The 16,876-nt window shown below is 41.9% G+C and overlaps 1 protein-coding gene across 2 annotated transcripts in view; it reads left to right on the top strand.

Annotated features, from left to right (window-relative positions):
* YIPF7 (Yip1 domain family member 7) overlaps nucleotides 1–16,876 on the top strand; it is a 106,480-nt gene that overhangs the window by 73,262 nt on the left and 16,342 nt on the right. For both annotated transcript variants that reach the window (XM_073612260.1, XM_073612261.1), the window contains exon 5: nucleotides 11,364–11,545. In XM_073612260.1, the coding sequence (XP_073468361.1) occupies nucleotides 11,364–11,545 (182 nt within the window). The remainder of the gene's footprint in view (nucleotides 1–11,363; nucleotides 11,546–16,876) is intronic.

Consider the following 16,876-nt stretch of genomic DNA (forward strand, 5'->3'; position numbering starts at 1 on the left):
TTGGTCGAATTTGAAGGCAATATCAGACATGAGTATTTAGGAACTGTGTTTGATATTGCGTTCAGATGGGGTGAAGTCACCCCAGGAAAAGCCAAATTTGGAAGATGCACAGCAATTTACCAATGTCAACGTGTGCTAGCTGCCATCATGGGGGATCAAGGGATGTGTTTTGGGGGAGCAAGCCCTTCCTCTCAGCTACTTTATAATTGAGGAAGGGGTTGCACCCCCAAAACGCGTCCATTGATCTCCCGTGATGGCAGATAGCACATGTTGGCACACTGTGTGCATCCTCCAAATTTGGCTTTGGGAAAAATCACAAAAACATTTAGCACATTGTAGCACACAAAAGAAGAAAGTGATTTGGAGGGGCTTTAAACTCACCCCAAAACATCAATGATGTTTTTATTTTTTGGAATAACATCATTGATGTTTTGCTTGATGATTTCCAATTGTAAATTACACCCCATGATCTCCCCGATCAGGATCTGGGCACTTTCGGATGTGAAAGGATCTGGATCCACACCCTCACGATCACCTAAAAAGAGAGGAACCCCAAAATAAATTAGGTTTCAAAAAAATGCCGCCATCCATCTCTTATCTGAGCCTGTGGTCGCAGACACTCACCTGTTGTGGTGACTAGTTCCACCACGTCTTCTTCCTCCTGCTCAGATTGTGTTGGGGGGATTTCACCTTCTTCCAGATGCTGGGGGGCTCTGGTCTCCTCAGATGAGGGGTGTCCTCCGAGTCTTTTATCCCCTATGTAAAACAAAAATGGTATACTTAGCACACAGATATTTGATGGCAGAACTATAAAGATGAAACATTGCTTGGAAGTGGGTTTTGGGGTACAATTGTCAATTTTAGCAGAGTTCCAAGATGTAGCTTTTTTAGTGTCCTTTGTCAACATGCAATACTTTACCTGTTTTGTACAAGCTTCACAGATGTAGCCCCCCCCCCCTATAGTATACACTGGAGCACATGTGTGGCCCCCCTAATAAAAATGGTGTTCTTTTGTCCCACACTAGTGCTCCAGTGTCCAGATGTGTAAACAGCTGCTGTTTACACATTTCATTCTAGTAACAAAGCCATCTACACAACCCAATTCTTTGAAGACAAGTATAGGGCGTCAAAATGGTGGCCAAATGCATATGGGCTAAACAATGGTATTTTATAGTTGGAACGAAAAATGTTTGATCCGAACGAATAATGTGCCCATGAACATGAAAGTTGCCATTTTAAACTGTACAACAGTTCCTAAAAGCACATGGAGCAGCACGAACGTAATAAACATAAAGAATAGGAACACAGCACAACTACTTTTTTGCAGCACTCTCCGGATCTTTCTGCACTGCTCATGTTCTCGTAATTTCAGGTCCGACCACCGCTTCCTGAGCTGATCTTTCGATCGTCGTACCCCGAAATTCCGGTGCAGACTCCTGACCACTTTCACCATGATCTTGGCCTTTCGGACATTGGAGTTGGGGTAAGGCCCATACTTTCCATCATAGTCGGCCCTCTTCAGGATGTCCACCATCTCCAACATCTCCCCAAAGGACATATTTGAGTCCTTAAATCTCCTTCTGGATCGGGACGTGTCCGGATCCAGGCTTTCCTCCTCCTCCTCCTCGTTGCTACAATTAGCACGCACCTGCTGTCTATCCACCATGTGCTCTTCCCCCACTGCGCCGAACGAAAAGGGGCGGGGAATAGACTAGAAAGAACGTCAGGGGCGGGCGGAGTTATACGCATGCGCAGTGTGTATAAAGCGTAACACACGTGCGTATTACGTACGATCTGTGAGCGGAGGAAGGAGCATCGGAGACGCCGATCGTGATAACGAAGGTAAGATCTAAACTTGCGCCTATACTGCTTCCAAATGGAAGCCTATATTGTAACAAGATTAGGGGAGTTTGGCCTGACATTAGGGTTTGTCTTGTGTTGTGTCTTGCAGAGAAAATGGATGGGTTCAACGACCACAATTTCCTGCCCCTGTTCATTGACAAATACAGGGAGCTGCCCTGTCTGTGGCAGGTGAGACACCCCCACTATAACCATAAACAGAAAAGGCAGGCAGCGCTGGAGAAACTGCTGGAGTTGGTGAAGCCGGTGGTCCCCACAGCAACCATCCCTTATTTAAAAGCCAAAATTGGTGGCCTGAGGAGCACTTATCTCAGGGAGCGCAAGAAGGTCACGGATTCCCAGAGATCCGGAGCTGCAGCAGATGGCGTTTATGTCCCCAGGCTGTGGTACTATGAGAGACTGCGATTTCTGTCAGACCACACTGAAGTCAGGGAATCCCTCTCCACTCTTCCTTCCACGCTTCCTTCCACCCCAGCTGAGGCTTCTGATGTCCAACCTGGGCCTTGCAGCCAGGAAGAAGTGGAGGAGCCCAGCTGGAGTCAGGTATAGCATTGTTCAACATTTTTCTGGTCAATAAAGAAATGATGTTTACTAGATGTTATTATTGATCACTAATTGCTGCTTGAAAGTGTTTTACATATCAATAGACAGTAGTGGGCACCCAAAATTGGGACAAGAATGAAAACTGCTGGGCTCAGAAGGATAGTCTGTTATATTTGTTAACATTCAATTTGCAGCAGTCAGGAGGTGAAAATTGTGTGTGATTGATGAATAAAAAAATAAAACTATGTCCTTTTTCATACACAGGAAGACCTCAGCCAGGAGGAGGCTGTGGAATGTGGCAGTCAGGAGGAGGCGGGGATTAGTTGCAGATAGGAGGAGGCGGGGCTAAGTGTCAGCCAGGAGAAGCCAGGGACCAGTCGCAGCCTGACTGAGTCTCAGGTCCCTCCCCTCCGCCTGCCATATAAACAAGCCAGGAAGGCCACTCCGAGTCCCGTGCAGGATTCAGCGTTCAGGCTGATCCAGGAGGCTTCGGCGTCCCTACGAGCCTTACCAACTCCTGAAGAGGCCTTTGCCTGCATGGCTAACACCAAATTGCAGGGCATGCAGGAGGGTCAAAGCAAGCTCTGTGAGGACCTTATGTACAAAGTCCTACGTAAGGGGGTGAGTGGTGAACTAACACCCAAGACCGACGTGGTTGAGTTGGACCATCCTCCTCCTCCTCCTCCTGCTGCCACAACTCCACCACCACAGCCACCGCGTGTAAGGAAGCGTGGAAGGAAGACCTGAGAGTGATGACCCTGGGTTCAGTCTGGTCTGACAAAAGCTGCAGTCTCTCGTATGACCACAGCCTGGGGACACAGATGTCATCTGCTGCTGTTCATGATCTCTGGGACTTCTGGACCAGACTGCCCTCCCTTAGATAAGGACTCCTCAGGCCACCAATTTTGCGTAAAAATAGTTGATGTCTGCCCTGGGGGTCCAAGGCTTCACCCACTTCTGCAGTTTCTCCAGCGTTGCCTCCCTCTTTGTTTAGTTGTGAGCCCTTAATAAAAATTTTTATGGGAAATTATACCCTCCTGTGTGTGTTTTCAGCCAAAAAAGACAGTTTGTTGGTGACGATTCAGGTACATTTCTAACATAAAATGTAAAATTAACAAGGGACAACAACACCAAACAATCTCCTACAGATTAAATAGAACAACATATCAATGGTGTCGTGGGAACTTGTCACAAAAAACACACACAAACATTTTCGGGAGTACAAATCAAAATCCCCCCCAAAAAAATAAATAAATAAAAAAAATACAAACGCAAAAAAAGAATCTACATTAAAGCCAAAAAATATATAAAAAATATACAAAAATATATTGTCAGATGTGAGAAATCAAAATATATTGAGGGAATCACGATAAATAGTAACGAAATAAGTTTGTGAGAAGTGTGTGTGAATATGAGCAGCAAAACTACTTTATTCTTGTCACATTATAAAGAAGAAGAGATTGCGCTGTATTAAACCATTTTTAACATTGCAGCGTGACGAAAGTGCTGTATCCATTGCGAACGCTAAGTTTTCCTAGAACGAGCTGTTCCGTCTTGGAATTTCTTCTGAGCATGCGTGGCACTTTGTGCGTCGGAACAGGCCACACACGGTCGGAATTGACGCGATCGGATTTTGTTGTCGGAAAATTTTATCTCCTGCTCTCCAACTTTGTGTGTCGGAAAATCCGAGGGAAAATATCCGATGGAGCCCACACACGGTCGGAATTTCCGACAACACGATCCGATCGGACATTTTCCATCGGAAAATCCGACCATGTGTACGGGGCATTAGACAGGGTGAATTTGGTTTTGTTGCAGGCTTGCAAATGAGCTGGGAATTTTTGTTTGGTTTTTGACATGCGTTGCCCTTCCATGTGCTCCTTGCTGCAAAGGCTAGTTATAGATTGGGGTGGATGCCATTTGTCATCATCTAAAACACCAAGAATTATACCTGTAGCCAAAAAAATTAGATTTTTACGTAGGTGTAAAGTCACAATAAAAATAATAGCATGAAGCAGTAATTTTTTTCTTAAGTCACAGAAGTATAAAGGTTATTTCTTACCTGATGTTGAATTTCAATAATACACACAGAGATTTAATACCATAGCTCCCAACTGTCCTTGATTTCAAGGGACTATCCCTTTGTCCCTTTTTCCTCATTTGTCCCTCATTTTGGTCTGATCTATATAGTTGTATATAAAATGCACTGTTTATCTATCAAAAAGTTTTTCCCAGTGCTAAACTTTTCATTCAGTTTTGAAATTCCTGCATAAGTACAGTACAGTGCCTTTAAAAAGTATTCATACTCCTTGAAGTTTTCCACATTTTGTCATATTGCAATCAAAAATGTAAATGTATTTTAGTGGATATTTATGTGATAGACTAACACAAAGTGGCACATAATTGTGAAGTGGAAGGAAAATGATAAATGGTTTTCAAATTTTTTTACAAATAAATATCTAAAAAAGTGTGGCATGCATTTGTATTCAGCCCCCTTTACTCTGATACCCCTAACTAAAATCTAGTGGAACCAATTGCCTTCAGGAGTTACCTAATTAGTTAATAGAGTTCACCTGTGTGTAATTTAATCTCAGTATAAATACAGCTGTACTGTGAAGCCCTTAGAGGTTTTTAGAGAACATTAGTGAACAAACAGCATCATGAAGGCCAAGGAACACACCAGACAGGTCATGAGTAAAGTTGTTGAGACGTTTAAAGCAGGTTTAGGTTATAAAAAATATCCCAAGCTTTGAACATCTCACGGAGCACTGTTTAATCAATCATCCGAAAATGGAAAGGAGTATGGCACAGCTGCAAACCTATCAAGACACGGCCGTCCACTTAAACTGACAGGCCGTGCAAGGAGAGCATTAATCAGAGAAGCAGCCAAGAGGCCCATGGTAACTCTGGAGCATCTGCAGAGATCCGCAGCTTAGGTGGAAAAGTCTGTCCACAGGACAACTATTAGTCGTGCACTACACAAATCTGGCCTTTATGGAAGAGTGGCAAGAAGAAAGCCATTGTTGAAAGAAAGCCATAAGAAGTCCCATTTACAGTTTGCGAGAAGCCGTGTGGGGGACACAGCAAATATGTGGAAGAAGGTGCTCTGGTCAGATGAGACCAAAATTGAACTTTTTGGCCTAAAAGCAAAACACTATGTGTGGGGGAAAACTAACACTGCACATCCCCCTGAAAACACCACCCCCACCGTGAAACATTGTGGTGGCAGCATCATGCCATGGGGATGATTTTCTTCAGCAGGGACAGGGAAGCTGGTCAGAGTTGATGGGAAGATGGATGGAGCCAAATACAGGACAATCTTAGAAGAAAACCTGCTAGAGTCTGCAAAAGACTTGCAACTGGGGCAGAGGTTCACCTTTCAGCAGAACAATAACCCTAAACATACAGCCAGATCTTCAATAAAATGGTTTAGATCAAAGCATATTCATGTGTTAGAATTGCCAAGTCAAAGTCCAGACCTAAATCCAATTGAGAATCTGTGGCGAGACTTGAAAATTACTGTACACAGATGCTCTCCATCCAATTTGACAGAGCTTGAGCTATTTTGCAAAGAAGAATGGTCAAAAATGTCACTCTCTATATGTGCAAAGTTGGTAGAGACATCCTCAAAAAGACTTGCAGCTGTAATTGCAGGAAAAGATGGTTCTACAAAGTATTGACTCGGGGGGGCTGAATGCAAATACATGCAACGCTTTTCAGATATTTAGTTGTAAAAAATACATTAAAAACCATTTATCATTTTCCTTACACTTCACAATTATGTGCCACTTTGTGTTGGTCTATCACATAAACTCCCAATAAAATAGCTTTACGTTTTTGGTTGTAACATAAAAAAATGTGGAAAATTTCAAGGGATATGAGTACTTTTTCAAGACACTGTACATTTCAAAAGCCAATATAAAGGAATAGAAGTGGTAAAAAAAAAACATTTGTGGGTTTGACCATTTTTTTGTATAATTCTTCTTTAAGGGGGTGTGGCAGGGGTTGTGTCCTATGCCTACTTACTTTTGCTAATATATCCTAGGTGTCCCTTGTTCCCATCTCAAAAAGTTGGGAGGTATGTAATATATTGTGCCTATTGTTACATAAAACAAGAAGGAACCTACATGGCAAACATTGTAGACTCCATCTTTATTTATAGATTAAAAAAAAAAAAAGTTTAGGTCACAAAAAAGTACTTTTTTTTAAAAGCAGAACAAAATAAATTATATGTAGGTTCACTTTTAATAATTAAGGAGGTTAGGTAGGAGAATTAGAATATGCAAAAATGTATCAGTTAACAGAAAGATCTGGTGGTCTTTCAATTCTGGATCACAAGGTGCAGTGCTTCTACAGTCTTTACTTTGACTGATGACTCCATTAAAATGGGTACTTATTATACAGAGCTTCTACATGCCAAGTGGCTTAATGCTGTTTTATGTTACATTACCCAGAACCTAAGCACAACAAGGTCTCTATTTTCCAGCAATCAGGGAAGTTCCTTTTAATTCCCCCTTATGACTTTTGTTTAAAGCAGCTCTAAATACATTTCCTAAAGACACTTTGCAGCATTACACAATATTTAACTTAACAGTTAATCATAAACCCATTACCGGTTAAATATGTACAGCAGTTTTCACCTGTGATATCACCATTCTCTGAGCATACCTGCAGATGCACTAATTGCACGTCTCATATTTTCTTTTCATATGTGACCTGTTCATCAAATATGCCACGCTTGGATAGCATTCATTTTGAAGTGATATTTGAAAATGGCAATACGCTACACTTTATAAGAAAAGCAATTCAATTAAATGTATACTGCTTTTGTATAGGTTCAGAACTAAAAAATGTATTAAAAAGTTTTCATTATTTTACTATGGTAAATATACAGTAAGATGTAAATAATTCAATACTTACATTTACAGCCTGCACATGGAGCTCATTTTCGCGTGTTTGTTTGTTTGTCTGTGCTTATATGTTCTGTTGAAAAAACTGTTGTTTACAGAGCCCAATAACTCAAGTGTATAATTACATACACATTTAAAGCCCATCTCCAGGATGTTAGCAATCCCTCGAATGCCCAGGTGTCAGGGTCTTCTTTTAGAGACAGGAGAACTTGCGCGGGCGGTGAGGGGAAGCTTTGACTTTAATCCATTACACTACAGGATAACTTAGGAAGAGGTATTTGGAATCAATACTGAGATGTAATTGATGCACAACATAATGTTGATTTGTGCCTGGAGTTTTAAACAGTCAATAAATTTGACTCAAATCCATTCTGATTTCCCTTTAAAGTCATATTAAAGGTTTTTAAAAATAAAATGTTGTAATTACTTGCTCTGTGCAGCGGTCTTATACCTCCTCTTTGGCGTTCTGCCACCTACGCAGGCCATTTCTCCCTCCTCCAAGTGCCCCTCGGGAAGCTGCTTGCTAAGGGGGTACCGGTGTGCATGTACTCTCAAGCTGGGCTGTGTGGGTCCATAGACACACACACAGCACCAGCAAGCCACGCACTAGTGTTTCACTGACAGGCTCCTGCTGCCCTAAATGTCTCCTGTGAGACCAGAAGTGAGAGGAGAGGTGCTGCAGCCAGGACAGTGCTGGGGTGGTGAGAGGAGTCAGGTAAGTGTTTAGGGACAGGGAGTAAAACCGGTAGTGAGGCATCATTTTACCTTAATCCAGGAAATGCATTAAGGTAAAAACTGTTCTGAGTTTAGAATCACTTTAACCCTTTTGCTGACACCGGTGTACATTTGTCAGCAGCAGTACAGCCACCTGATCGTTTCCATGCACTGTCAGTATGTTCACGTGCACCTGCGGACCAAGGGCCAGCATGGTGGGTACCGCCCGGTAGAGGGGAGGGAGACCAGCAAACTCCTCTACCTAGTAATAACCTGGAAGCATGTATCACTTCTGCCTGGGGAAGAAGCTAACAGTAGCATTAGGTTTAATGCAGGAACCCATGATGTCACAACAAAATAGTATCACATAGGGGACTTTTGGCACTTTATGTGATGTAAAACAAAGTTATTTGAAAAAAAAAGTGTAAAAAAATAAATTTGCACCAAGCCTCCCAAAACAAGTTTTCTTGCCCCGTAAATCACATACATACATACACATATGAGCATAAACGGGTCACATCGGGAACACCTACATATGAAAACTTTGATTGCGCCGCGTGTGCTACATATTACCATGCACATCGGAATGAGAGCAATAATTCTAGGGTAATTAATCAAAGTTAACTATCAACTAATGACCTGCAGGAGCTTTTAAATTGTTGTCTATAGTGAATTTAGGGTACCAAAGTTTGTTACCATTTTATGGGTGCACACAATTTAAAGATATGACCTGTTGGGTATCTGTTTATCTTAGGAAACCTCGTTTTTTTTTTTATATTTTATCAAAAATTGGTTAATACTGTATATTGCATCTGTGTGCCCTACAATTAACTTTAGTGTATTGTATACTGATATTTTGCGCTTGATAAACCTATGCACCTTTTTATTCTCCAGGGTCTCTGCTTCTATAAAATATATAATGTTTTGGGGGTTTTTGGTAAACCTCAGGCCCAAAAAGGTTTTTAAAGGGGTGAAAAACACACTCGCCATCTCAGTTTTTAGGAAACAAGGTGATTTTATTTTAGTAGCTATGCAGAACTATTTGCTAGCAGATGTATTGGTAAAAACTACCACAAATAGATTTAAACATACCTGGGATAAAAACAAATATTTTTAGTGCCATTAACACTATCACTACTAGGAGGACATACCCTTACAGTTCAACTTCATCCAAGATTAATCAGATCTGGGTAGAGTGGGACAGGATTTGAATGTAAATGGCCCTTTGTGTTGTAGTGGGATCTTTCTACAAACTTCATATCACCTGTAACAGAAGGGGGTTGTCCTTGCAGCCCAGCTACTGTTCCAACTGGCTTGAGGCCTCTATGTTTTCCTATGGCGATTTCACCGATGGAGCAGGACACACAAAACTTGTCTCATGTTCACTCTATAGGATGAAGCTATACGAAAAAAAGCTGAAAGAAAGAGCTCAACCTGTTAATTGTGGGAATAGAAGAGTAGAATGGAAAATAATGAATGTGTAGGTCCTGCCATTTTTTTCTTTTGGATAAAGTGGGGGGATTATGGTTGGTTTTTACTTCTATCTAGGGCTCTTTTAGGGATTTTCATTCACTTACTGTTAACCCTTTTACCACTCAATAAGTTAAAGTGAACAGTCAGTTTAAAACAGCTGAATACATTTCAGATACATCAAAACAAAATGTGTTTAGTATCTTACAGTTATTTTCTTTCTAAAGCAGCCACAGTCTGATCAGAAATGAACTGTTCACTGCTAGCAAGTTTCAGAGCAAGCCCCCCTGATCTCTGTCTGGAAGCAGTGATCTCTCTGCAGAGGTCCAACACACACCTCTACTGAGTCAGACTTATAGCTCTGCAATCCTCAAAGCTTGTGTCCATCTTGATTAGAAAGCTCTGGCTCTGACTTAGCAGGGGGCGTGTTGACCCTCTGCAATGAGACCACTGCTTACCCACAGAGAGTCCCATTCTTCAGCATGTGACAAGACACAGGCTGTTCTACTTTTTATTTTTAGAACATAAACTAGAAGACTTGTACACATTTTGTTCTGATGTACCCATATTTGGCTGAGCTAAAATTTTAGTTTGGGTTGAAAAAATACACTATATTACCAAAAGTATCGGGACGCCTGCCTTTACACACACATGAACTTTAATGGGATCCCAGTCTTAGTCTGTAGGGTTCAATATTGAGTTGGCCCACCCTTTGCATCTATATCAGCTTCAACTCTTCTGGGAAGGCTGTCCACAAGGTTTAGGAGTGTGTCTATGGGAATGCTTGTGCACTGGTGCGCAGTCATGTTGGAACAGGAAGGGGCCATCCCCAAACTGTCCCCCCAATGTTGGGAGCATGAAATTGTCCAAAATGTCTTGGTATGCTGATGTCTTAAGTGTTCCCTTCACTGGAACTAAGGGGCTGAACCAACCCCTGAAAAACAACCCCACACCATTATCCCCCCGCCACCAAATGATTCGGATCAGTGCACAAAGCAAGGTCCATAAAGACATGAATGAGCGAGTTTGGGGTGGAGGAGCTTGACTGGCCTACACAGAGTCCTGACCTCAACCTGATAGAAAACCTTTGGGATGAATTAGTGCGGAGACTGCGAGCCAGGCCTTATCGTCTAAAATCAGCGCCTGACCTCACAAATGTGTTTCTGGAAGAATGGTCAAACATTCCCATAGAGACACTCCTAAACCTTGTGGACAGCCTTCCCAGAAGAGTTGAAACTGTTATAGCTGTAAAGGGTGAGTCAACTCAATATTGAACCCTACAGACTAAGACTGGGATGTCATTAAAGTTCATGTGTGTGTAAAGGCAGGCGTCCCAATACTTTTGGTAATATAGTGTAGATTGCTATATAAAGCTAACAGACATTATAGCTTTCCTTACTTTACTAAATAAAAGCATTTTTACTTAAGTCAATCCTGCTGTTATAGACTTTTCCCTCACTTTCTATCTGGTGAAACGGTTGTCACTGTGGCAGTAATTGAGGGGAAATCTCTGAAAGAGACCTGGATAGCAGTAAAAACCTAACAAGGGTTCCAATCCCCCCCATACACACACACACACACACACACTCTCCTATCCAAAAATAAAATGAAAAGATTTGCTGAACATACATTTAAACCTTACCCCAGCGGACCCAACACAAAGAAATCTGTTTTGTGGAAATGTATCATGCAATCATCTTGGGTTCCTTATTTAGTAAGCACTAGAAGAAAAAACTCTCACTAATCACACTACCATTATAACTATAGAATGTCTGTGAAAAAATCATGTAAACATCAAGCAAATTATTAGTACGATTTCTTTCATCTTGTTTCAAGAAATTCACTGTGATCTTTCTTTGTTTGCAGGCAGGAAAGATTCATTTTGGCTACATGTACACAATGAGTATATTTGGTTGCCTGGGAATTCATGCTTTATTAAACCTGATGAGTTTCACAGGTGTCTCACACGGATGTGTTGCCAGTGTCCTGGGTTACTGCCTTCTGCCTATGGTAATACTGTCTTGCTTTGCCATCATACTTTCTCTCCAGTAAGTACCTGGAACCTTAAAAATGTTTGTTTTCTTGTGGATATATTTTATAAGGTGAATGACTGATATAATTAAAGAGCATAATGTATTTTAATGGAAAGTACAAAAAAATAAAGAGGAACTGCAGTCTGCTCACATAATTTGCAATAAAAACATCTTTGCCATTCTGAAGCTTCCCTCCAACCACTTTGCATATTATTTTATATACACTGCGATTCTGAACTTGCCAAATATGCTGCAGAAGTCTCCCTCTACTGAGTCTGGCTGCAACCATTTTTACTGTGGGCAGCTGATGCTGCTGCCTGTTCACTTCCTGGATTTACACAGCCAAACAGAGGCGCACCTCCAGCTCTGCAAATCTCATTGGCCCTCTTATGATTCATCCCCTCTCCCTTCCTGGCAAACTCTTACGAGAGTGAGAGCTGTGCATGATGTCATAAGCTTAGGCTTTGTACCAGACAAGAAACGGGAAGTGGGCTGTATAAGGTATTTACTGTCAGAAAAAAAAAAATATTTTACTATCCAAAGTTAAAACAAGGGCAGAAGATTTAATAGATGGAAAGCTGAAAAAATGACTGAAGGTCCGCTTTAAGTAGATAAAACTGTAGACTGTGCTGACACAGATAACATCAAGGCTTAGGGGAGTTATCATCAAACTATATTACTGGTGTCTCCTTTTGTCCTGTTTGGTCAGAACTCACATACACCAGAGATCCTACAACACTTGCAGGGCCTGCTGCTAAAAGCCAACCAGAGTCTAATGCCCCGTACACACGGTCAGATTTTCCAACGGAAAATGTTCGATGGGAGCTTGTCGGAAATTGCCGACCGTGTGTAGGCTCCATTGGACATTTTCTATCGGAATTTCTGGATGTCAAATTTTCCGACAACAAAATCTGTTGCCGTAAATTCTGATCGTGTTTACACAATTCCAACGCTTAAAGTTCAAACGCATGCTCGGAATCAAGCAGAAGAGCCGCACTGACTATTGAACTTCCTTTTTCTCAGCTCGTCGTACGTGTCGTACGTCACCGCGTTCTTGACGTTCGGAATTTCCAACAAGATTTGTGTGACTGTGTGTATGCAAGACAAGTTTGAGCCAACATCCGTGGGAAAAAAATCATGGATTTTGTTGTCAGAATGTCCAATCGTGTGTATACAGGGCATTAGAGTAAAACAAAAGCATACGAAAGAGCCACCGGTTACAAGTTCTTCCTGAATTGCAGCTGTCTTTAGAAAGCAAAATATTAGCGTCATGCTTCCCTGGTGGGTGATGTGGAACAAAAAATAATTTGTGAATATAGCTGCCCTGGAGTGACACTTATATTCTAGAATTGCAGGAGGAGGCAGGGACACAACTCTTGTGGACCTGAGCCTGAGACTGCACTCTCTGAGAGATATATAACGTCAGTAAGTGATTATAATGGTTATTGAAATATCAATTTTGAAAGGTGTTGCCCTTTAACCTTTTCCCTCCTCAAATGTGTATAATAATGTTTCTCAGAACAATTTCCCATGCTGGGCATAAGTTATTAAATATCCTCCTTTGAAAGCTACCAGCCAACAATTTGCAAGGTGATGTCTCTTAACAACAGTTGCAACTGACAGCTTTAATGCCCACAGATGATCAGGAACCAATCCGAATGATTACCAGTTGTGTGATTACTATGTCAGTGTAGCAAAGTCCTGGGGCCCCTGAAGCCCAATGACATCCGGAGTTAAAGCGGGGGTCCACCTATCTATCATTTTTTTTTTTTGGAGTTCATTCACAAACTTTTCTTTTCATGATTATCTACTCACATGTTCTCTGTAATAAGTCCGCCTGTGTCCGATTTCGTTGTAAAGAATAACTTATAAAATTCACTGAAGGCGGTTTCCATCTTCATTGTGGGCATTTGAAGCCCACAAGCATGTATTTCCTGGATGCGGTGAATGCTGTGCTCCCAGCATTCAGCGAGATGTTGTGATGACACTGTTGCACAATGCATGCTGGGAAGCCCGAGACTAGTTCCCAAGGGACTGTGGGAGGTCTGGGAGAGGCTAGAAACACGCCTACTCCCATGGGAGGAAAACCAGGAAGTGCTAAGAAGATTAGAAAAAAAAGGTAATTACGGCGATTTAAATTTTTTTACACAGCATGTCAGCATCTAGGCAAGGAAGAGAATGCATAGAGATAATGTTCAAAATTTGGGTGGAACCCCGCTTTAAGGACAGCTGAAAACCTTCAGTGTAGAGTGGTTTACAACACATGGTGGGTGTAATGCAAGATGAACAGGTGGGCGCCAGACACTTTTTGAATGCAAAGAGATTTATTGTCTTTTAAACAGAGCTATGGGAGAAAGGATTAGGGCCAGGACACCCTTATGTAGTTGCAATGTTGGCAGACTCCGAGACTTCTATAGGTGGACAGCTATACAGGTGAAGGCCTCCAGCCGGACACCACTTCTGTATAGGTAGGACCACTGTCTCCTATGGCAGCAATCTTGTAGCAATTACTATCTGCAACATGAATAGTTCTCTTTACCCCACACACACTCACTGTGGGTCTTCACTTAACGAGCTCCCAGGCTCTCTCACTAGACTTCAGATCCACTAGACACTGAATCCCTTGAGCTCTTACACTGTAGCACTCAGTATCTTCCTCAAGCATCACCCCCGCTTCACTGCTGGGTCCCTGGTTTGGCACTCACAGATACTCCTTAAGCTTCACCCCTGCTGACACGTTAGGTCCCTGGCTTGGCACTCCACAAGCGTCACCTCTGCTGTCCCGCTGGGTCCCTGACTTGGCACTTGCTGATGCTTTCCCACTTCTTCACCTTCCCCGGTTGGTGAGAAGTCTGCTCTGGTACTGGCCTCAGCTTACTCACAATGGTCTCCAGTCTCCAGGTGGATGGTCCCCTTGTGGCGAGTGGACAACTTCCCCTCTACCTCCGACCACGGCTACAAGCCCGCAGTCCCAACCCTCCACTACTTCTGGATAGGCCCTACGGCAGCCTAGCAACCAGATGTCCCCGGGATAGGCCTTAGGTTTATGGCCTAGCAGCCCAGGGCAATACGACACACATCCACCCAGACAGCCATCCAGGTAGCACAGAACCCCGGTCACCTGACTCCACCCAAATAAACAGGTTCTCCCAGCAGGCCAAGGGACCCAAGAAAATCCCTGCTCATTGCCTGAGACACCCCATTTATTCCTAATCTGTCTTTGCAATGCCCTTGTCTTATCTAATGTCACCAGACACCCGACCATCTAGTGACAGAAGAGAGAAGTGCAGCAACTCCAGAATTAGGGCAAAATCAATTGACATCCTAATAATTGGCCAGGGCAACTATCACTTGGCAGATAAACTTATTAGCAACCCTGCCTAAACATCAGGGTGCTACATCAGCTATCACATAATGATCACATGCAAACTTGAGCCTGCAGATGAACACTGCATCCTTGGTGCTGCAGTGGCATTGACTCAATATTTTAACTGTCAGATTCAATGATATAATTGAAGAAAAATGAGTTTAAAAAATGATTTATTTATTTTTTTTACATTTTTGTCAGTCTATAACAAAAAGCAATGTTTTTATTACATAATGTACCAAGTAAAAACTATTAAATTATTTAGGTATGCAGATTTATCATAGAGTTATTGATGCTGTTAAGTTTGGCAAGAGAATATAGGCATCGATAACCTCTGGTCACAAAACCACAATTGATTATTGAAAAGTCTGTGAACTCTCTAAAGTTACACAGATTTCTGGAAGAAAGGTTTCTAAAATGAGATATGACCTTTTAGGTTTCCAATGCTTTTGGGATCTGTCTGATATACTGTATATTTTTTCTGAGGGAGTATTAAGAGGAAACTAGCAGGGCAGGCCTTATCTTTATCATCACACTGCACACTGGTGCTCTGCTGATTAAGGAGGCAGGTATTTGCTGTACTTGCGATATGCATCTTTTAATGTTAGTTTGTCCTTAATAGTATACATTTTGGATTATTATTATATTATTATCATTATTATTAGGCCTCATGCACACTGGACGTTTTTTAACGTTTTTACAACAGCTGTTTTTGGCTGTAGATGTTTTTTTCTACAGTCATTAAACTCTCCTAGTGGGTTCTGAGAGACATTTTCAGCTGTCAAAACGCTCTAACGCTGATAAACGTCGATAAACGCTCATAAACGTCGCTCACCAGCGTTTTTTAACGTTTTCGATCCATCAAAAAAATGTAAAAAAAAACATTTTTTCTTACAAAAAAAAAACGCTAACGTGGAATAATGCTAAAAAACGCTAAAAAACGCTATTGCAAAAACGTTGAACAAAAGTTGGAAAAAGATGAAAAACTCACTGCAAAGCTACTGACGTTTTCATAACGTTATTTTAACATCCAGTGTGCATGAGGCCTAATGATTATTATACAGGATTTATATAGTGCCAACAGTTTGCGGAACGCTTTACAATATAGAGGAGGGACAGTACAATTACAATACAGTTCCATACAGAAGGGACAGGAGGGCCCTGCTTGTTTAGCTTACAATCTAAAGGGAATAAAAATTTAAAAAAAATTGTTATAAAATTCAATTACACTTTGGAGTCTTTTACTTTTATTTTGAATGGTAACATTGCTGAGTTGGAAGTATCACAACAACACATTATAAGATCTGGGGATGCTTTTCCTGAATTGGTGCCAGGAAGGTGTTTATTTAAAGTGGATCCCTCCAATCCACCCCTCTTCACCTCTGCTACATGAATAGCACTGTATTTTTTGTTTGCGAATCTCCGCCCCCCATATGCTCATTGTGCCCCCTGGGATATGCATGTCACATATCCCAGAAGGCATAGCCCTTTATTCATAAAGGAGTGGGGGGTGTGCCTAGCGCTGTGGCAACGGAAGGCACGCTGGCTGAACCCAGAAGAGCCTGCGGGCCTCTAGATGACATTACAAGCAACATGGTGAAGTGGGATAGAGCAGTGGCAGAGGACAAGAGGAGCTCAGTGGCATAATGCTGGATCCTCTGAGGGGGTTAGTATCTGAACTGTGCACAATGCTGGTAAGCAGGGGTAAAAAAAAAGGGGGGGGAGGCAAAGATCCACTTTAGGAAATATATTGTGATTATTAACAAAGGAGTAGTTTATTTATGAGGTGGATCTGGAAAATCTGCTGGGTTACAGATGGTTACAGCGGGTAAAATAAGTATTGAACAACCCATGCAAAGAAACCAAAACAAATAGGTTCAGAAGTTAAAGTGGAGTTCCATCCAAAAGTGGAACTTCCACTTTAAGTACTCCTCGTCCCCTGGCATGCCACATTTGGCATGTCATTTTTTTGGGGGGTG

The sequence above is a fragment of the Aquarana catesbeiana genome, linkage group LG01 (assembly GCF_042186555.1).
Source record: "Aquarana catesbeiana isolate 2022-GZ linkage group LG01, ASM4218655v1, whole genome shotgun sequence".
NCBI classification, from domain to species: Eukaryota; Metazoa; Chordata; class Amphibia; order Anura; family Ranidae; genus Aquarana; species Aquarana catesbeiana.